At 53.0% G+C, this 21,620-nt stretch overlaps 1 protein-coding gene across 1 annotated transcript in view; it reads left to right on the top strand.

The window, feature by feature from the left end:
- Positions 1 to 20,595, top strand: part of Muc5b (mucin 5B, oligomeric mucus/gel-forming) — a 33,411-nt gene extending 12,816 nt beyond the window's left edge. Inside the window, exons 24-53 of the mRNA XM_041666528.1 lie at positions 684 to 863; positions 1,226 to 1,465; positions 2,685 to 2,841; positions 3,145 to 3,273; positions 3,437 to 3,581; positions 3,708 to 3,751; positions 3,829 to 4,026; positions 4,459 to 4,852; positions 4,916 to 6,681; positions 6,914 to 6,956; positions 7,343 to 7,369; positions 7,595 to 12,702; positions 12,925 to 13,106; positions 13,414 to 13,582; positions 14,232 to 14,488; positions 14,737 to 14,923; positions 15,029 to 15,254; positions 15,354 to 15,532; positions 15,617 to 15,686; positions 15,827 to 15,927; positions 16,374 to 16,405; positions 16,654 to 16,831; positions 17,168 to 17,272; positions 17,402 to 17,439; positions 17,892 to 18,008; positions 18,610 to 18,696; positions 18,790 to 18,912; positions 19,061 to 19,106; positions 19,667 to 19,781; positions 20,391 to 20,595. Of these exons, the coding sequence (XP_041522462.1) occupies positions 684 to 863; positions 1,226 to 1,465; positions 2,685 to 2,841; positions 3,145 to 3,273; positions 3,437 to 3,581; positions 3,708 to 3,751; positions 3,829 to 4,026; positions 4,459 to 4,852; positions 4,916 to 6,681; positions 6,914 to 6,956; positions 7,343 to 7,369; positions 7,595 to 12,702; positions 12,925 to 13,106; positions 13,414 to 13,582; positions 14,232 to 14,488; positions 14,737 to 14,923; positions 15,029 to 15,254; positions 15,354 to 15,532; positions 15,617 to 15,686; positions 15,827 to 15,927; positions 16,374 to 16,405; positions 16,654 to 16,831; positions 17,168 to 17,272; positions 17,402 to 17,439; positions 17,892 to 18,008; positions 18,610 to 18,696; positions 18,790 to 18,912; positions 19,061 to 19,106; positions 19,667 to 19,781; positions 20,391 to 20,580 (10,833 nt within the window). The 3' untranslated portion in view covers positions 20,581 to 20,595. The remainder of the gene's footprint in view (positions 1 to 683; positions 864 to 1,225; positions 1,466 to 2,684; positions 2,842 to 3,144; positions 3,274 to 3,436; positions 3,582 to 3,707; positions 3,752 to 3,828; positions 4,027 to 4,458; positions 4,853 to 4,915; positions 6,682 to 6,913; positions 6,957 to 7,342; positions 7,370 to 7,594; positions 12,703 to 12,924; positions 13,107 to 13,413; positions 13,583 to 14,231; positions 14,489 to 14,736; positions 14,924 to 15,028; positions 15,255 to 15,353; positions 15,533 to 15,616; positions 15,687 to 15,826; positions 15,928 to 16,373; positions 16,406 to 16,653; positions 16,832 to 17,167; positions 17,273 to 17,401; positions 17,440 to 17,891; positions 18,009 to 18,609; positions 18,697 to 18,789; positions 18,913 to 19,060; positions 19,107 to 19,666; positions 19,782 to 20,390) is intronic.
- The last annotated feature ends 1,025 nt before the right edge of the window (positions 20,596 to 21,620 follow it).

The raw sequence follows: 21,620 nt of genomic DNA, 5'->3' as shown, positions 1-21,620 counted from the left end.
TCAAGATCCTCCAAAGACTCTTTTTCTAGGAAAGTGTTATTTTAAAGTCTTCGGAATAATGTGTATATTTGGGAGGGATATTATACTCAGTACCCCACTTCTGGCAAAAGGAAGTCAGAATTCAAAGTAGAAAGCAGAGCGGCTGGCTTGTGGTGTGTCTTTCTGTTGCCGCAATAAAACGCCATGACCGAAAGCAAGTTGGGAAGGAAAGGGTTTATTCGCCTTACACTTCCAGATCATAGTCCGTCATTGGAGGAAGTCAGGACAAGAACTCAAGCAGGGCAGGAACCTGGAGGCAGAACCTGATACAGAGGCCATGGAGGATGCTGCTTACTGGCTTGCTTCCCCTGGCTTGCTCAGCCTGCTTTTTATAGAATCCAGTACCACCACAGCCCAAGGATGGCACCATCCACCATTGACTGGGCCCTCCCTCACTGATCTCTAATTGAGGAAATGCCTTACAGCTGGGTCTCAATGAAGCATTTCCTCAGTTGGCTCTTCCCCTCTGAGGTGGGTGGGGCAGCGTTGCACATGTGAGCCTTTGGAGATCTGTAGGTGTGCGGCCTGAGTTTCCCTACTCCTCCAGTGAGTCTTCATCTGTTGAGGAGTCCTCCAAGGGCAGCAGGCAAGCTCCCGGTCTCCCAGTTCCCTGACACTGTTGCCTTATATTTCTCCATCTACAGAGCTACGAGCTGATTCTTCATGAGGGGAACTTCAAGGTGGTAGAGAGAGGGCCAAGTGGGGACCCTCCATACAAGATCAGATACATGGGCATTTTTCTGGTCATTGAGATCCGCAGTGGGATAGTCGTGTCCTGGGACAGGAAGACCAGTGTGTTTGTCCGACTGCAGCAGCATTACAAGGCAAGTGTGGCCACCATGCACCCTGTTTCTAGGGCTGGTAGTTGACATTGAAAAGTCCTCACTACCAAGACCACACACAACACCAGGTTCCAAGAAGGACAAGTTGAAATTGCAATGCATAGTGGGTGTACTGGAATCATGACTGACAAACCAGCCCACACAGGTCTGTGCAGACACAGAATCTTCTAAAGAGAATAAGTTCAGTTCACCCACCTGCCCCAGGACCCACTTCCCACATCCATTTGCAAGTTCACAGGGCACAATCCAGGGAAAATGGGTTCTCCCTGTGCTCTCCTCCCAAGCCAGGCTCTGTGCCAGCTCCCCTAACCTGCTCAGGATTCTCTCTGCTCGTGTGTCTGCAGGGCAGGGTCTGTGGCCTGTGTGGGAACTTTGACGACAATGCCATCAATGACTTCACCACGCGCAGCCAGTCTGTGGTGAGTGATGTTCTGGAGTTTGGAAACAGCTGGAAGTTCTCCCCATCCTGCCCAGATGCCCCAGTTCCCAAGGACCCTTGCACTGCCAACCCTTACCGCAAGTCCTGGGCCCAGAAAAAGTGCAGCATCATCAACAGCGCGACCTTCGCAGCCTGCCACTCCCAGGTAGGACCTGGCCTTGGTTCCTAGGGCTTGCAGTTGCCTGCTTCTTCTTGGGAGGAATTGAGTCTCACTGGACTGCCAGCTGGCACAGTGTGAGTGGTGGGCCCTCTGCTCCACAGAATTAGACAACTCTCCCATGCTGGGGCGGGCTAACCACATGTCCCACAGCTGCGCCAGTCTGGAATTCTGTTAAGCAATGCCAGCTGAAAGAGTCACCATCACTATTTCCTTGGGGCATGTTCTCAGGGGTATGGAAGTTCAGGTGGGTTCCAGGTACCAGCTAACTCAAACGGAGAAGAGACAAAAATCTGCTGTCTCCTAGTGATCCTCCACTGGAGTGAGGTGGCAGGGTGGTCATGGAGAGGCTTACACCAAAAAGCCAAGTAGAAAGCCACTAGGAGTCATGGGAACAGCAATTCAGGGGAAAAGTCAGCTATAGGAAGGCATGCTATAGGAAGCTATAGGATGGGGCCAGTGCACTGAGTAGAAGGACAGAAGTAGGACCGCAGTGCAAGACTCTGCAGGTATGAAGCCCGTAGACCGGGCGACGGGACCCAAGTCAAAGGACCTAAAGAGTACTAGAGAAGGTGTAGAGGTGGGCAGGTGCAGGTGTGAAGTGGGGCAGATGTGTAGGCACGCAGTGTGTGGGTGAGTGTGCAGGTAGATATCTGTGCAGCTGTAGGTAGGCAGGTATACAGTGATATGTAGGTGAGGAGCTGTGCAAGTGGATGAGTGCACATATGGACAGGAGGGGAAGTGCACAGGCAGATATACAAGTAGGTAGGCAGGTACACAAGCAGACAAATGTGAAGGTTCACAGGTAGGCAGGTACACTGGTGTACAATCAGGTACGTGCACAGGTGGGCAGGTTCACGGTTTTCCAGATGTGCAAGTACACAGATGGCCAAATAGATAGGTATACATGTGGACAGGTATGCACGTATATATTCAGGCAGGTGAACGGCTGCACACATGTATGGGCACATGAGTGGCAGGTTATGGGTATGTGGGTGTACAAGTGTGTGGGTACACAGTGAGTTGGAAAAGTGGTGTTGGACAGTTCCCACTTGGGACAATCTGATAGTAGCCACAGTACCAAATCAACATTCCCATAGTGTGGGGGCTGGACTACAACTAGCTCCGTATCCTCCCCCATATTCATCTGTCCCCTGGGCAGACATCGCTGTCCTCCCTGAGTGGCACCTTGGCTCCTCCATTCCAGGTTGACTCTACCAAGTACTACGAAGCTTGTGTGCATGATGTGTGTGCCTGTGACTCAGGGGGTGACTGCGAGTGTTTCTGCACTGCTGTGGCTGCCTATGCCCAGGCCTGCCGTGATGTGGGCGTGTGCTTGTCCTGGAGAACACCAGACATCTGCCGTGAGTAGGGCACTGTCCGTGGTACTGAAGGGTGGGTTTGTGAGTGAGGTGGGCCTCTGTACTTCCCTCCTGGCTTAGATGCTGGCCACTATGATGTGTGTATGTGTGCATGTATGTATTTGTACATGTGTGCACAGATCTATATACACACGTGGTTCTTTGACACATGATACGAAGCAGCTGAGGTTGGGGGCCCCAGGATCTGAGTTAGGGAATGGACCCAAGGAGGCCATCTGCCTAGCCCAAGGCCTGTATGTCTGGGTATAGTCATGAGGTCTAGTAGACTCTGCCTTCTGTCCTCAGCTCTTTTCTGTGACTACTACAACCCTCATGGGGAGTGTGAGTGGCATTACCAGCCCTGTGGAGCCCCCTGTCTGAAGACCTGTCGAAACCCTGCTGGACGCTGCCTTGTTGACCTGCCAGGCCTGGAAGGTAAGGGCGGAATGTGCTGGTGGAGGCCTTTAGACCCATAACCCCATGCATGGTACTAGGGTAGACCCAGTGTACTAGGGGTTCTCTGCCACTGATTGGGAACTGGGCAGTTGGATACATGCACAAGAGGACAGAAAGTCAATGCTATCCCTGCCGGCTCTAGGCTGCTACCCACAATGCCCACCCAGTCAGCCTTTCTTCAGTGAGGACCAGATGAAGTGTGTGGCCCAGTGTGGATGCTATGATGATGATGGAAACTACCACGATATTGGCACACAGGTCCCTACAGCAGAGAACTGCCAGAGTTGGTGAGAGGGGAGCCAGGGAGGGAAGAGAACAGGGACCCAGAGTGTTGGGAAAGGGCAGGGGAGGGCTAAAGCATGCATCAGCTAGGGGATGCTCATGGGTCCTCAGAGCCCCTGTCTTCCCCTCAGTCTCTGCACCCCTGATGGCCTCAAGTGTGTTCACAACCTTACAGGTAAGCAAAGCCTGTGGGTTTGGGGTTGGAAGAAGGCTGAAGGCTGAGAAAGCTGAGCCAATACATCTAACCCCCAGCTTGCATATGCACCTATGAGGGCCGTACCTACCACTACGATGATGTTGTCTACAACACCACGGATGGCCTTGGTGCATGCTTAGTGGCCATCTGCAAAGACAATGGGACAATCATACGCACAACAGAAGAGTGCCCTGCAGTCTTGTCTACCACACCGTTCACATTCACCAATACTTTGGTACCCCATACCACAACAGGTAAGACCATACAAGGTTCACTGGAAGCCCCTGAACAAGAAACTATTATGTTAACCCAGAGAAAGGCTTGGCCACATTGGCACAAGGGAAGATGACAAGTGGCCAATGCAGGGAACTCCAGTTACAAAGATATCTTGGGTCCTGATCCATTGTTCAGTTGCCCAGGCTCTGCCTGATGTCCATGGTCCTCACCCCTCTATGATTTCCCAGGAAGCCTTGGCACAACTGCTGGAGCTGCCATCAGGGAAACAGAAATCCCCAGGCTCCATTTGCCCTTGGTGTAGCCCACCGTAGTTAGTGAGCTCTCTCAAGACTGTTAGCTGGGTCCTGGACCAAGCCAGCATTAGGCCTAACATATGCTAAGGTCAAGTCATCTGTTCCCTTGCCCTGAGATGAGAGGGGCTGAGAAGGGCTTCTATCACTTTCACGCAGGCTCAGCTCCGACTGCATCCACTGTGTCCACGGTGTGTGTCCGCGAGGTCTGCCGCTGGTCCATTTGGTATGATGAAAGCCATCCAGAGCCTGGCACGACAGGTGGGGACTTTGAAACGTTTGAGAACCTGAGGCAGAAAGGGTACCAGGTGTGTCAAAGCCCTGCTGCCATTGAGTGTCGTGCTGAGAAGTTCCCCAGCATGGACTTACAGAAGCTGGGACAGAAGGTGAACTGTGACCCATCCTGGGGGCTGAAATGTCTTAACAGTGAGCAGAGTCCGCCACTCTGCTACAATTATGAGCTAAGGGTTCTGTGCTGTGATTACGTGCCCTGTAGTTCCACCCTGACCTCAGGCGCAAGCACCACTCAGTCCCGACCAGAGATCAACAGAGAGTCCTCTTGGCCCACTCACAGTACTCAGAGGCCCACTCACAGTACTCAGAGGCCCACTCACAGTACTCAGAGGCCCACTCAGAGTACTCAGACAGCATCCTCAGTGTCCAAGTCCACACCCTTGTGGACCACAGAAGGGAAAGAGACATCTCTGGATACAATTCACAGCTCAAGACAAACAGTGACCTTCGCCTCAAAAAGAAGGGCCACTTCACATCATATTGGGGCCACAAAATCAGCCAGCAGCCTTGTCACATCCAGCGCAACATCAGTATTCAACTCACAGACAGGGTCCACTTCAAGAGCCAGCACGGTCACACAGATAATCAGCAGCCCCGTGACCTCAACCTCCTGCCAACCCCAATGTCAGTGGACAGGGTGGCTTGACACAGACTACCCTACATCTGACAGCGAGGGAGAAGACATTGAGACATATGAGAGGATCAGGGCCACTGGGGCAGATATCTGTGAACAGCCTCAGGGCATCCAGTGTGTGGCCCAGAACTACCCTGACATGAGTTTGGACATGTTGGGTCAGGAAGTGACGTGTGATGTCAACTTCGGTCTGGTGTGCCGCAACAGGGACCAGAAAGGTGATTTTGGGATGTGCTACAATTACATGATCCGGGTGCTGTGCTGCAGTGTGAGCCATTGCCAGGGACCGACCACCACTGCGGGCTCACCCCCCACACCACGGACTGCCACCACTGCTACCCAGACCCTGTCCTCCAAGCCTTATCCCAACACCAGTCCAGTTGAGACCTGGTCTCCTTCAGGCTCCACCAGCGTCAAGGGCTCAGAGATGCCCACCTCTGGGATCCTAACTGCAAGTGTGTCATCCCCACCCAGCACTTCTCTGACAGCCACCTCAAAGACCACTCAGCATCCCAGGAGCCCAGAATCCTCTGGGACTCCTTCAGTGGTGACAACAAGGTCCACCTCTCAAGGGCACTCCCTACCTCCCAGCAGTCCCCATGCTACCAGCTCATTCTCAGCAACAACCTCAAGGACTTCCCTGGCCAGAGGGACAACCTTCTCTACCTCTCTGACCACCCCTGGACCATCCTATTCCCCTCCTGGAAGCACCGGCATGAGCTCATCCACGGCGGCCTCCACGAGCAGAGCAATTACACATTCCAAGACTACCCCAGAGCTCACTGGAGCTCCTTCAGCCAGCACCACAGAACCACTCGGGACACCGACCACGGCCACTTCAGCAGCCAGCACGGTCAGCACACCTGTGACCTCTACCACCTGCCAACCCCAATGTCTGTGGACAGGGTGGCTTGACACAGACTACCCCACGTCTGACGGCGAGGGAGAAGACATTGAGACATATGAGAGGATCAGGGCCACTGGGGCAGATATCTGTGAACAGCCTCAGGGCATCCAGTGTGTGGCCCAGAACTACCCTGACATGAGTTTGGACATGTTGGGTCAGGAAGTGACGTGTGATGTCAACTTCGGTCTGGTGTGCCGCAACAGGGACCAGAAAGGTGATTTTGGGATGTGCTACAATTACATGATCCGGGTGCTGTGCTGCAGTGTGAGCCATTGCCAGGGACCGACCACCACTGCAGGCTCACCCCCCACACCACGGACTGCCACCACTGCCAGTTCTAGGTCAATCACACATACTTCCTGGCCTGTGTCCAGCATATCCACCATCACCAGCACCACAGAATCTATTTCATCCCCTGGAAAAACCACAATCCGCACCATGGCTTCTTCCACAGCCACAACCACACCCAGGGAGACTCAAACCTCATCATGGCTATCCACTGGTCTCTCCCCAGCCCTTACAACTACAAGGACCACTTCCACAGGCTGTAAGTTTCAATGCACCTGGACAGATTGGCTGGACAGTGACAAACCTCAACCTGGCCGGTTTGGGGGAGATATTGAGACCTACTATCATATTAGAAACAAGACAGGTATCCAGGTATGCAAGAAACCTGTGGACATTGAATGTGAAGCCATCCTCTTCCCCAACATGTCCTTCCAGCAGCTGGGCCAGGAGGTGGTGTGTAATGTGGACTTTGGACTCATCTGCAGGAATAGCAAGCAGGCCAACAACCAAACCTGTTTCAACTACCATATCCGTGTACTCTGCTGTGAGGAAGACATGAGCTGTTTGAGCACAACGGGATCACTGTCCACCACCTTCAGTCCAGTGACCGAATCCCCTCATACAGCAGCACTGCTGTCGTCCACTTCCACAGCAGCACCTGGATCTCCCAGTACAGTCTCCATGTCCACAAACAAGAGGCCATCGGAGGAGCCAATGGCCTCAACTTCACTCACAACACTAAGGAGAATCTCTTTCCCTAGGACAGACAGGGTTGTCTCCATTAGCACAACTGGGACTACTGAGAGATTGTCTGTCTCTAGTTTGTCAACAAGTTCAGCCTCTCCAACTACCTTCCTCCAAACATCAAAAGAGCAACACTCAGGTAAACCAAACACAACTTCATGGACCGCTTCCTCCAGCACTCCCAGCACTGCCAAGCTGACAACGTCCACTGGCACCTCCACAGGGTTCTCTAGAACCATAACCACACTCTGGAGCAGCTTGCCCCCTAGCACCCCAACCACACCTACCAGATCCACTGAACCCAACTCTACCTTGATGACAACAAAGAACCCTCCAACACTGATCACAAGTCACACGTCCAACAGTCACACTAGAACCCATATCACCACAACATCCTCTCCTGAAGCAGTAAGTACAGAGGAGGTCAGAAAGTCCTCCTCGTCTACCTCTCTGACCACCCCTGGACCATCCTATTCCCCTCCTGGAAGCACCAGCATGAGTTCAGCCACGGCGGCCTCCACGAGCAGAGCAATTACACATTCCAAGACTACCCCAGAGCTCACTGGAGCTCCTTCAGCCAGCACCACAGAACCACTCGGGACACCGACCACGGCCACTTCAGCAGCCAGCACGGTCACACACACGGTCAGCACACCTGTGACCTCTACCACCTGCCAACCCCAATGTCAGTGGACAGGGTGGCTTGACACAGACTACCCCACGTCTGATGGCGAGGGAGAAGACATTGAGACATATGAGAGGATCAGGGCCACTGGGGCAGATATCTGTGAACAGCCTCAGGGCATCCAGTGTGTGGCCCAGAACTACCCTGACATGAGTTTGGACATGTTGGGTCAGGAAGTGACGTGTGATGTCAACTTCGGTCTGGTGTGCCGCAACAGGGACCAGAAAGGTGATTTTGGGATGTGTTACAACTACATGATCCGGGTGCTGTGCTGCAGTGTGAGCCATTGCCAGGGACCGACCACCACTGCGGGCTCACCCCCCACACCACGGACTGCCACCACTGCTACCCAGACCCTGTCCTCCAAGCCTTATCCCAACACCAGTCCAGTTGAGACCTGGTCTCCTTCAGGCTCCACCAGCATCCAGGGCTCAGAGATGCCCACCTCTGGGATCCTAACTGCAAGTGTGTCATCCCCACCCAGCACTTCTCTGACAGCCACCTCAAAGACCACTCAGCATCCCAGGAGCCCAGAATCCTCTGGGACTCCTTCAGTGGTGACAACAAGGTCCACCTCTCAAGGGCACTCCCTACCTCCCAGCAGTCCCCATGCTACCAGCTCATTCTCAGCAACAACCTCAAGGACTTCCCTGGCCAGAGGGACAACCTTCTCTACCTCTCTAACCACCCCTGGACCATCCTATTCCCCTCCTGGAAGCACCAGCATGAGCTCATCCACGGCGGCCTCCACAAGCAGAGCAATTACACATTCCAAGACTACCCCAGAGCTCACTGGAGCTCCTTCAGCCAGCACCACAGAACCACTCAGGACACCGACCACGGCCACTTCAGCAGCCAGCACGGTCACACACACGGTCAGCACGCCTGTGACCTCTACCACCTGCCAACCCCAATGTCAGTGGACAGGGTGGCTTGACACAGACTACCCCACGTCTGACGGCGAGGGAGAAGACATTGAGACATATGAGAGGATCAGGGCCACTGGGGCAGATATCTGTGAACAGCCTCAGGGCATCCAGTGTGTGGCCCAGAACTACCCTGACATGAGTTTGGACATGTTGGGTCAGGAAGTGACGTGTGATGTCAACTTCGGTCTGGTGTGCCGCAACAGGGACCAGAAAGGTGATTTTGGGATGTGCTACAATTACATGATCCGGGTGCTGTGCTGCAGTGTGAGCCATTGCCAGGGACCGACCACCACTGCGGGCTCACCCCTCACACCACGGACTGCCACCACTGCTACCCAGACCCTGTCCTCCAAGTCTCAGGCCAACACTAGTGTAACTGTGACCAGAACTTACTCGGCTTTCACCACGGTAGCAACAAGCTTCTCAAAAACTCCACCCGCCTCTAGCTACACGGCCACTACTGTTACATCCTCTACCAGAAGCACCCCACATGTTTCAAGTGTCACGGAAAGTAGCAGCCCAGGAACGGTCTCCTCTATCCATACAACACTCACCATCATGCCTAAAACATTACAGCCATCGACACCTGCTTTGACAACAAAGCAAACTTCCTCTACTGGAATCGCGACCAGAATACTTACTGGTACAGCTGGCACTACCTTTTCAAAACTTCCACCCACAAGCCTAACTACAGTCATAGAAGAGCTGTCTACCAGTACACCAAGGATACAGACGCTACCAGAAACCATGACTACTGCCAGCACCAGCCAGGGCACAACCTACTGCCAGCCCAAGTGTACATGGACGGAATGGTTTGATGTAGACTCACCAACCTCAGGGGTAATAAGAGGAGACATAGAGACCTATGAAAACATCAGAGCTTCTGGTAAGAAGATGTGCCAAGCACCAGAAAAGATTGAGTGCCGGGCAGAGAACTATCCTGCAGTCAGCATTGATAAGGTTGGCCAAGTAGTAAGCTGCAGCCTGGAGACAGGGTTAGTCTGCAAAAATGAGGACCAGACAGATGATTTCAAAATGTGCTTTAACTATAATATACGTGTGCTTTGCTGTGATGACTATAGCCATTGCCCTAGAACAACGGCTGTTCCACCAACATCTACCACAAACAAGCCTAAAGCAAGTAATGAGGTCCCCACCATGGCCACCAGTTCATCAACAAGACAAAGACACTCCATCAAAGCTACCACACCTTCAAAGACTTCAGACAGCCTGACGACCACTGTTATCCATACAGGATCCATACATTCCACACACTCAGTCAGCACGCCTGTGACCTCTACCACCTGCCAACCCCAATGTCAGTGGACAGGGTGGCTTGACACAGACTACCCCACGTCTGACGGCGAGGGAGAAGACATTGAGACATATGAGAGGATCAGGGCCACTGGGGCAGATATCTGTGAACAGCCTCAGGGCATCCAGTGTGTGGCCCAGAACTACCCTGACATGAGTTTGGACATGTTGGGTCAGGAAGTGACGTGTGATGTCAACTTCGGTCTGGTGTGCCGCAACAGGGACCAGAAAGGCGATTTTGGGATGTGCTACAATTACATGATCCGGGTGCTGTGCTGCAGTGTGAGCCATTGCCAGGGACCGACCACCACTGCAGGCTCACCCCCCACACCACGGACTGCCACCACTGCTACCCAGACCCTGTCCTCCAAGCCTTATCCCAACACCAGTCCAGTTGAGACCTGGTCTCCTTCAGGCTCCACCAGCATCCAGGGCTCAGAGATGCCCACCTCTGGGATCCTAACTGCAAGTGTGTCATCCCCACCCAGCACTTCTCTGACAGCCACCTCAAAGACCACTCAGCATCCCAGGAGCCCAGAATCCTCTGGGACTCCTTCAGTGGTGACAACAAGGTCCACCTCTCAAGGGCACTCCCTACCTCCCAGCAGTCCCCATGCTACCAGCTCATTCTCAGCAACAACCTCAAGGACTTCCCTGGCCAGAGGGACAACCTTCTCTACCTCTCTAACCACCCCTGGACCATCCTATTCCCCTCCTGGAAGCACCAGCATGAGCTCATCCACGGCGGCCTCCACAAGCAGAGCAATTACACATTCCAAGACTACCCCAGAGCTCACTGGAGCTCCTTCAGCCAGCACCACAGAACCACTCAGGACACCGACCACGGCCACTTCAGCAGCCAGCACGGTCACACACATGGTCAGCACGCCTGTGACCTCTACCACCTGCCAACCCCAATGTCAGTGGACAGGGTGGCTTGACACAGACTACCCCACGTCTGACGGCGAGGGAGAAGACATTGAGACATATGAGAGGATCAGGGCCACTGGGGCAGATATCTGTGAACAGCCTCAGGGCATCCAGTGTGTGGCCCAGAACTACCCTGACATGAGTTTGGACATGTTGGGTCAGGAAGTGACGTGTGATGTCAACTTCGGTCTGGTGTGCCGCAACAGGGACCAGAAAGGTGATTTTGGGATGTGCTACAATTACATGATCCGGGTGCTGTGCTGCAGTGTGAGCCATTGCCAGGGACCGACCACCACTGCGGGCTCACCCCCCACACCACGGACTGCCACCACTGGAAGACTCTCTAGTACTGCCATAAACACTTCTTGGGTTTCTCCTAGTACCCTCAGCCACACTTCAGCTACTTCCACACCCACCAGTACTTCCAAAGAGAATCAGTCTTCCTCTCTGGCGAGTACTAGGACTACGGTCATCTCTACTCCACTCTCCAGTTCCACGCGCTGCACTCCTCAATGTACCTGGTCAGATTGGCTGGACCATAGCTCACCCATCCCTGGGAGTTCTGGAGGGGAATTTGAGACCTATGCCAACATTAGAGCCGCTGGAATTGCTATATGTGAAAAGCCCATGGACTTAGAATGTGATGTTGTTGACCAGCCCCATGAGCCTCAGCAGGAGTCGAATCAGGTGATCAACTGCAGTGTGAACTTTGGTCTGGTGTGCAGGAACCTGGACCAGCCGGGGCCCTTTAGTGTATGCCTCAACTACCGCATCCGTGTGCTTTGCTGTGATGACTATAGTCACTGCCCTAGTACCTTTTCCAGCACCAGAACGTCAGCACTACCCTGGTCTACCCACACTCCTCTGGTCCCTTTCACAACCACAGTGGCCTCAAGCACTGAGTCCACCTTTCAGACCAAGCATCCCTTCAGCTCCCCAGTGCCAAGTACCCAAGCATCCACATGGACCACACTTACTGACTCGGGCTGTGCACCTCGATGCACATGGACAGACTGGTTTGATGCAGACTTCCCTAACCCTGGCCCCAGAGGCGGGGACTTTGAGGTCTATGCAGTGCTACGTGAGGTTGGCTTTGTGTTCTGTGAGCAGCCCAAGGACATCCAGTGCCGCTCTGAGAAGGAGCCAGACAGGCCCCTAGAAACTCTAGAGCAGGTGGTCCAGTGTGATGTGCGATTTGGGCTTATATGCAAGAATATCAACCAATCGGGGCCTTTGCAATATTGTGACAACTACCATGTGCGCCTCCTCTGCTGTGACAACACCACCCACTGTACCACCCCACCCATGGCCACCCCCTCCACTCTTCCTTCTCCCTCTACCCTGTTGTCCACTCACACTTCCCCAATCTCGAACACCATGACCTCTCCCCGTGTAGCCACGAGCTCCACTGTGCCCCACTCCTCTTCCCTAGTGCCCACTCCCACCTCTCCAGTTCTGACCACCGCAACTTCACCTGGAGCCACGAGCCCTACTGCGGCCTCCTCCTCCACCACAGAGACCACCCACACCCCTGAACTTTCCCCCAGCAGTCAGGTGACCTTCAGCATGTCTGTTTCTCCCTTGGGCCTCAGTACCGTTAGGTCTACTGTCTTTTCCAGCCAATCAGTTTCCCCGTCACCCTGTTTCTGCCGGGCATTTGGACAGCTCTTCTTACCTGGTGAGTAGAAAATCCATGTTTTCCCTATCTCATGTCCCTTGTCCCCTGGGTCTGTCAGCCTTGGGAGCTATGAGCCCTTTTGCGCATGTAAATTTCAGTCTATGCCCTCTCTGGACAACCTTCTCCCTTAGGCAGGCTGCCTCTATGTCTCCCCCTGATGCTACCCCGCCTCTTCAGATAGGGTGTGGCTATGTCTTTCTGTGTCTTTTTTCCCTTCCACAGGAGATGTCATCTACAATAAGACTGATGGAGCTGGCTGCCAATTCTATGCCACCTGCAACCAAAACTGTGAGCTTGACCGCTTCCAGGGTGCCTGTCCCTCCTCTTCACCTCCAGTGCCCTCTACCCACGTGCTTTTGTCTACCCTGCTTCCTGGCTGTGATAATGCCAGCCCTCCCCGGCAGGTGAGCCTCCCTTCTCCCTCCACCTCCCTCTGATGTGGTGCGGATATGGGTTCTCAGGGACAACTGCATTTGGGTTGAGTCATGGCTAATGTTCACCTAAAGCACCACCTCAACCATATAGCCTATCTCAGTGACCCATCTTCCAGTGGCTCCTGTTGAGAGAGGCGCACTGGATCTGGGGTCTTGATCAGCAGAAGCTGGTTGCCTTATGTGATTCACATCTGTAGGGACATGGGGGTCCAGAAAGGACAGAGCTTGAGTCTCCCCATGACCTCAAGGTGAACACCCTGCATATCTTCTGCCTCAGGTGAATGAGTCCTGGACCTTGGAGAACTGCACAGTGGCTAGGTGCCAGGGAAATAACCAAATCATCCTCGAAGAGCCAGAGCCTGTGGACAATGTCACCTGTGTCAACAAGCACTTGCCCATCAAAGTGTGGGACCAGAAGCCTTGCCACTTCCACTATGAGTGCGAATGTGAGCAGAGGGCAGGCGCGGGACAGTCCAGCAAGATGGGACAGGATTGAGGCATCTGATCTCAGTGTGTCAGTCTCAAACAGCATTGTGTGCACAGGGAGGTTGGCAACATGGATGGGGCAGAGGAAGGGGCTGTGTGACCAGGAAGGGGTAGGGTGCAAAAAGCCACAATGGGAGTTTTTTTCTTGCAGTCCTGATGACAACTTCTATTACTGAGTGTTAAATGACTCAAACTTGGGACTTAGAACAGCAAACTCAGGGTCTCACAGCCCTGAGCTAGAGTCAGATCAAGACAGGCAAGGCATCTCTATAGAGAATCCTTCTTTCTTGACTTTGCCAGTTAAGGGCTACAGAGTCCTTGGCCTGTGGCTTCATCACTCTATTCTGCCTCCACCTTCTTATGGCCTTCTGCTCCATGTCTCTCTCCTGCCATTTCTAAGTACACTATCATCAGGTTCAAGGAATACCCAGGTAATTTGGGATTATTCCATTTTAAGACCAACATCATATTCACAATTCCCAAGGTAGATATGGTTTGGGAGATAACTACTTGGTAGATGAAGCAACTGTGTTCCCCCGAAGGAACCATCCAGAGGTGGTGCTGGGTAACAGGGGTGGGAAGGGAGCCTTCAACTGTAGTCTCCCATAGGCTTCTGCAGTGGATGGGGGCAGTCACACTACCTGACATTTGATGGCACCTCCTATACTTTCCTGGACAACTGTACCTCGGTGCTCATGAGAGAGATCCACCCTCGCCATGGCAACCTGAGCATCCTTGCTCACAGCTACTACTGTGGGGCTACCACCAATGCCACCTTCTGTCCCCGTGCCCTCAGTGTGAACTACAACTCTATGGAGATTGTCCTCACCATCACCACCACTGGCAGTGGGAAGGAGGAGAGCCTGGTGAGTCTTCTGGCAGGCAGAGCCCCAAGGCCACACTGCAAGCATGGGGTAACACAGGCAAAGATGAAAAGCCCTCAGGACCAAGCGTATTCTCCCCTCTGCAGATATGACCTGTAGGAGCTTTCCTAGGCAAAGAATAAATGCCTGGCTCTAGATCGAGGAATAGGAATGTCCTTAGTGTTTGGCAAGTAGCATCCACTGCTGCCTAGTTGGCTCCCTAGTTACTGTTTCCCTCTGGACATCCTTAGGTCATATGGGACCAAATGTTGATAAACTCAGGCTACACTAAGAATGATGTGACAGTGTCCTTGAGCGGCACCACCACAATGAGTGTCAACATTTCCACCATTGGCACCAGCATCACCTTTGATGGACACATCTTCCAGATATGGTTACCCTACAGATTCTTCAGCAACAATACTGAGGGCCAGTGTGGTGAGTAGGCATGGCCAGGCTCATTCTGCATCCCTAAGTCGGGGGAAGGAATGAGTCTATGGAAAACAGTGAGAAACTGATTGTAACCTCTACCCTATTCACCAGGTACCTGCACCAATAGCCAGACAGATGATTGCCGCCGGCCAGATGGCACCATAGCTTCCAACTGCCAGGACATGGCCAAAGACTGGCTGGTTCCCAGGAACAGCAACAACGGCTGCTTAGCTCAGCCTAGCCCTCCCCCAAGCACCACTTCCCAGCCCCCAGTATCCAGCACATCCACCTCTACCCCATGTCCCACTGCACCCCTCTGTGAGCTGATGCTGAGCCAGTGAGTCGGCCTTTGGGGTGGTGGGCCTGGGCAGCAGTCCCCTTGGCTAACCTCCCTGCTGGGCTCTGAGGTCCCAGTCCTGACCACTCACTGTCATAGGGTCTTCGCTGAGTGCCACAGGCTCATCCCTCCAGATACCTTCTTCAGTTCCTGTGTCAATGACCACTGCAATGCCAATGTCACTGACATGCTCTGTCAAAGCCTGGAGGCCTACGCAACACTCTGCCGGGCCCGGGGTGTGTGCGTCAACTGGCGCAATGCCACTGAAGGGCTATGTGGTAAGTAGGGAGTATCCAATTTGTCAGGCCTCCAGTCTCTTTGGTTCTTCCAAACCTGTCTGATGATGCTCTCTGCACCCACAGACCTCTCCTGTCCACCCACTAAGGAATACAGGCCTTGTGGACCCCTGCATCCAGCATCCTGCAGCTCCAGGTGAGTACAATCTAAGTAATAGTATAGCAGCTGGCCTTCCATGTCTGAAGGGTCTAAGCTCTGGGACCCCCACGACTGGCTCTTGGAGGTATCACCTCATTTCTGATCCTTACTCTGCTGCTTGCCCCTCTTCACACTAGGACCCTGAGTGTTTCAACTGAGATGCAGGCAGAGGGCTGTTTCTGCCCTGAGAATCAGCTCCTCTTCAACTCCCGCATGGACATCTGTGTGCAGGAGTGTCGTAAGTGCCATTCACCTACCACGGGACAAGCCTTGTCCCACCCCAGTCCCCCATAGGGTCCTCACCTTCCAGGCCAGGCCAAGATCCCAGACATCTGCAGACCCTCTTCTGCCTGACTAGTATGTGAGAGGAGCCTAAAGCAGACGTCTAAAGGCCTTCTGTAAGCCTGCCACCATTTTGTCTAAACTCTGCTGCTTGAAGCTGGCCAGAGAAGCTGCCTTCCTTTGCCAAGTGCTAGACTCTCAACATCCAACTTCACCACCGCTTCAGGGACCTGACACCCTCAGAATTCTCTAGGGCCTTCTGCTCCACCCTGGGAGAAGACAGAGGTCTTGGCTTGGGGTACAGGTGGCCAGGACTAAGCACAATTCTCTCAGCCTATTATCCCCTTCTGCCTCACCTTGAACCCCAGCATCTCCAGTAACAGTTTTCTTGTTTTTTTCTAGCCTGCGTGGGACCAGATGGACTACCCAAGTTTGTGAGTGGTGCTGCTCCCCTGCCCCCACTTGAGCTCAAGAAGAGGAGGGAGGAAAAGGGGAGGGTGGCTGACTCCTCATAGCCCAGGAGGCTGATGTGGGGCTCCTGGGCTTCCTTCCTGCTTTCACCCTGGACAGCAGAGGGCTGACCTGCTGAGGGCAAACAAGGACTTGGAGTTGAGTTCAGGCAGAGAGGCCAGGGACTTTAGAACCTCAGAGCCTTCAGAGATCTTGACTTGGCCTGTTTCAGCCAGGAGAACACTGGATCAGCAACTGCCAGTCCTGCGTGTGCGACCCCAGCGCTGTGTCAGTACAGTGTGAGCCAGTGCAGTGTGAGAGCCAGGAGCTCCCACAGTGCACAAAAGCTGGCTTTGTGACTATGACCAGGCCCAAGGCTGACAATCCATGCTGCTCCGAGACAGTCTGTGGTGAGCACCTACTGGGACATAAGAGAAATAGACTCTAGCTTAGCTTCACTGGACCAATCAGGTGGGGGATGTCTCAAGATGCTTCAGCTTTTGACCTAAAAGTACCACTGGTGACCTCTGGTCTGACCTAACAGAGCAGAGACCTGGTAAGGACCAAGGAGATGAAAGCGTGAGGGAACCTTATGAAACTAGAAAAGCCATGAAGCCTACTAGGTCCCAAAGAAAAATGACACTAGAAGCTAGTATTTCCCGAAAGGGAGAAGATGGTGGTGGTGGTGGTGGGGGGGGGGGGGATGACAAAATGGGCAGCATCCTGACATGGCCATTTCTCTACAGTCTGCAATACAACCACCTGCCCCAAGAGTCTGTCCAAGTGTGAGCCAGGGCACGAGCTGATCCGCATCTACGAGGAGGGCAGCTGCTGCCCCAACTCCATCTGCAGTGAGTAGGAATGGGATGAAGCGCAGGGGAGGGTGCACTGAGACTGGCTGCAGGAGAGTTCAGGGATGGGGAGGAGACAGGGTTTCTGCCCCACTGTCCAGATGTGTAATCAACCCCCTTTCCTTTCAGGACCCAAGATGTGCACACACAATAACACCCTCTATGGGGTAAGGGCTCATCCCAGGCAGGGTGAATAGCAGGGGTAGGCCGAGGTGGGTGGGAAGCCCATGTCCCCCAGTTCCTGATCCTTGCTTTGGCATCCTTGCCATAAAGGTAGATCTGGAGAGGGGGTCTGGGCCCTTAAGACATAGGACATAAGGCCATTGCGTGTGTGTGTGTGTGTGTGTGTGCATGTGCACAAGTGTGCACATTTGTGTGCATGCAGGAGCTGTGGAACGAGGGGTTACCACATCTGCTACATCTGAGTGGTTGGCTTCTGAGTCTCCCAGCTTACTACTGTCCCCACCCACTGAATACCTGTGTTCAACTATGGGAACAATTACACTGTGGGGAAAAGAACTGGGCTCATGGGACATGTCTGGACCCAGCTGAGTCGACCTGGTATGTGCTCACCCCTGCCCCCACCTTCTCTTAGAGCTGCTCTCCTCATCTGTTATAGGTTGGTGCAAACTTCCCAGGGGATGTTCCCTGCCAAACATGCACCTGCTTCTCTGTGGGCAATCAAGAACCAAAAGTAGAGTGTAGAGAGATCCTTTGTACCACCTTCTGCCCCCAGGTGAGTCTGTGGCCCAGCAGACATCTTGAGAGACTATCCGTGGCAGTCCATCATTGAGAGTCCTCCAATTCACTACAGTTTCGAGGTCTTGTTTTTTTCTAAAGGGAAAAGTAGGAGGATGATGAGGACTGGAGGACAGGTCCTGCAGATTGATGAGCTGACTAGAAAGAGATACAGTATGGTACCAGTAGACCAGTAGTTCTTAACCTGTGGGTCATGACCCCATTGGGGTTGAATGACCCTTTCACAAGGGGTCACATATCAGATGTTCTGCATGTCAGATATTTATATTATAATTCATTACAGTAGCACAATTACAGTTACGAAGTAGTAACGAAATAATTGTATGGTTGGGGGTCACCATAACATGAAAAACTGTATTAAAGGGTCACAGTCTTGGGAGGGTTAAGAACCACTACAGTAGACAGAGAGGCTAAGAAGCAGGGTGAGCTAAGCTGTAAGACCTGAGAAGGGGGTATAACATAGAACAAAGACATAATCTCTTAGGAGTTCCTGACAAGGAGGCCCAGGACCCCTAGAGTATACTCAGAAGGGTGTCTGGGATGAATGAGAGACCTGACTACCTCTCCTGTCCCCACAGGGCTTCAAGTACACACTGGTGCCGGGGCAGTGCTGTGGGGAGTGTGTACAGGATGCCTGCTTCACACCAGAGGGCCAGACAGTGCAGGTAATTGGAGAGGGTGTAAGAGATCCTCCCCTGAGCAGGTCTCATTCACAACTGGGTTCCTGTCTGGACCTCTATTGTGTGTTTTGATTTCAGCCCCATGAAACCTGGGTGAACAGCCATGTTGACAACTGCACAGTGTACCTCTGTAAGGCTGAGAATGGAATCCATGTACTGACTCCACTCCCCATGTCCTGCCCTGATGTGTCCAACTGTAGGGTATGTACTTGGGAAGCACTGCCTTTGGGTGGTCCACCCTTGTCATGCCCCTGGAAGGTTCTGACCCAAGAAGTCTGTGTCTCCATGGCTTCTACCCCATATGCTGGCTCTGTCCCAGTTCTATTCTGCTCTGTTCTTGGCCCTGCAGGGAACCCTAAGGAAAATAGGTTGCTGTTACTCCTGTGAAAAAGAAGGTAAGTTAAAGATAACTCTCATTTAGTCCTCCAGCTCCATCCAGTTCCCACCAAAAGCAATCCAAGTTTCTCCCATGAGTGGCAGATCCCACCAAAGTCCCAGGCTGGCCACCCAGGAAAGGTGTGTCAGTCACTTCTCTCACTGCTGTGAGAGTATGACAAAATACCAGACAAAATCAGTTTAAGAAAGGCTTTCTTTGCCTCCTGGTTAGAGTGTACAGTCCCACCATGGCAGGGAGACATGGCAGCAGCAGAAGCAGATGGTCATATATGTCTGCAGCCAAGAAGCAGACAGGGATAAAAGCTAGGGCTCAGCACACTTTCTCCTTTTCAGTCAGTCTGAGACCCTAGCCCATGGGAGGTCCTGACTACATTCAGGGTGGGGCTTCCCTCAGAGGTTAGTTTAATCTAAACAAGCTCTCAGAACTTTGTCTTTTAAGTGACTCTAGATCCTGTTGAGATGATAGTCAATATTAACCATCACAGAGGGCCAGCCTTACCAGGTCCAGGGTCTCTGAGTTAGGGTCTATGGTCTCTGCAATGGCCTGTCTTCTTTGCAGACTCAAGTACATGTCAAGTGCGTGTAAGCACAACCATCCTGCGGCATAAGGGCTGTGAAACAGAGATGGCAGTCAATGTCACCTTCTGCGAGGGTTCCTGCTCTGGAACGTCCAAGTGAGTGGGGGCCTTACCTCCCCAAGAGTGTAGCAGAATCGGGTGCTACCTTGTCACCTTGGGCCTTACAGAGACTGTCTCCTTCTTGGTGTCCAGAGGTCACACATACTTGTCTGCATAAAATAAATGGCCCACCTCCCAGTCACATCAGGGGCAAACCTTGCTTAGCTGTACAGAATTGGGCTTCCGCCTTGGACTTGTGTCCAGGAATCTGAAAGTGTCTAGGGAAACAGGTAGCATCAGATCCCTCTATAGTCCTCAGATGGCCCCAGGCTGCAGTCAGCTGTGAGCAGGAGTGGCCAGGAAGGTTAAAGAATCTGTGGTTAGAGAAGGCAGGAGGAAGGGTACCAGGTTGACTCCAGGACTTAAGGTGACTCGTCCAGAGGAAGAGTCTCAACAGGGTCAGCAGGATGGAAAGAAAGGAGAATCATGGGAGGTGATGAAAGATGAAGGTGGTTTTTAAAAAAGCCCAGGAAGAACAAGGCTGTGTGTTCAAGAAAGTAGTCGTGGCAGATAGTCAGACAGCTTTCAAGAGCCCACAGAGGACCACGAATCACTATACTGCCAAGAGGACCATGGATGGGAAACGCTGACCTCCCATGTCCACAGGTACTCCTTGGAGGTCCAGGCCATGGAGCATCAGTGCACCTGCTGTCAGGAGAGCAAGGTCCATGACGTAGCTGTGGCCATGCAGTGTCCCAACGGTACAGTCATCCAGCACACCTATACCCACGTCGATGAGTGCAGCTGTGCCCTGGCCTGCAGTTCCCTGCCCATGGCATCCATGAACACTCCCTAAAGCCCAGAGCTAGAAGGCAATTGCATCCCCCAACCCCTCATGTCCCTCCACCTGGAGCAGAACCTGCACAACTGACAATGAAAACCTTAGGCACGCATGCTCCATGTGGCCCACAAGGACCCTCTGTGGCTCCCACTGTCTCTGTTCCACCCTCTGCCTGCCACTTGGTGAAACCAGCATCATGGAGGGTAATGGGACAATTAAGATCCACTTGAGGAGGGTGCCAGGGAAGAATTTGGCCCTTGGAGACCCTCTTGGCTGTCTTGGCTCATCCTCTGTGGTGACATATAGATGTCTTAGAGAAAAACAAAAAGCCTGTGGCTATACGACTCCCCACAGCAAGGTTGTATGCCCTTCATCACATAAAGAAGCCCTTTGCCAGTCATCTCAAGTGCACACAGGCAGATAGGACTGCCCAAGAAAGACAAGCTAATAGAGAGCTGTGTCAGGCAAGATAACTGCCTGCTGGAGGGGCCCTGGGATCTGGGGTTGGAAAGGGGCCTGTGCTCACCCAGCCCGAAGCTGTAATAAACCCTGGTACTATGTGTCTCCTCCTGGTGTCTTTTCCTGCCCACTCTACATGGCTCCCTGCTTATGGTTTGGAGTTGCCAGAGATGAAGCTAGAGCTATCATCAGGAACATGATGGATGAGGAATAGGGAAGAGGTACTGGACACTGAGAGCAAGGCCAGCCAGGGAACCACAAATCAGTATAGCTGCCACAAAACCCAGGGGCAGCATCAGGGCAGCCTAGACAGACAGAGGAGCCTGTTGACTAAGGAGGCCATCCTAGCACCCATCAGTGTGTGGTGGCTGCAATGGACAGAAAAGAAGGGTGCTCTGCATTGCTCAGACCCCAAGGGGCTGTGGCTGCAGTGGTACTGGGACCCCAGGTACTGTTCTGCCTCCTCAGGTGCACTATATTCAAGATACCTGTGGATTATTGGTTTACCATACAAGTGGCTATCCTTGGTGCTTTTCTTTCCCTCCCTCTGTCCAAAACGGGAAACATTCTATAAGTATGGCAGGGAGCCACAGGGA

The sequence above is a fragment of the Microtus oregoni genome, unplaced genomic scaffold (genome assembly GCF_018167655.1).
Source record: "Microtus oregoni isolate MIOR12 unplaced genomic scaffold, Mior012 000016F_ref0000370, whole genome shotgun sequence".
NCBI lineage: Eukaryota > Metazoa > Chordata > Mammalia > Rodentia > Cricetidae > Microtus > Microtus oregoni.
This window is presented reverse-complemented; position numbering and strand designations above follow the sequence as displayed.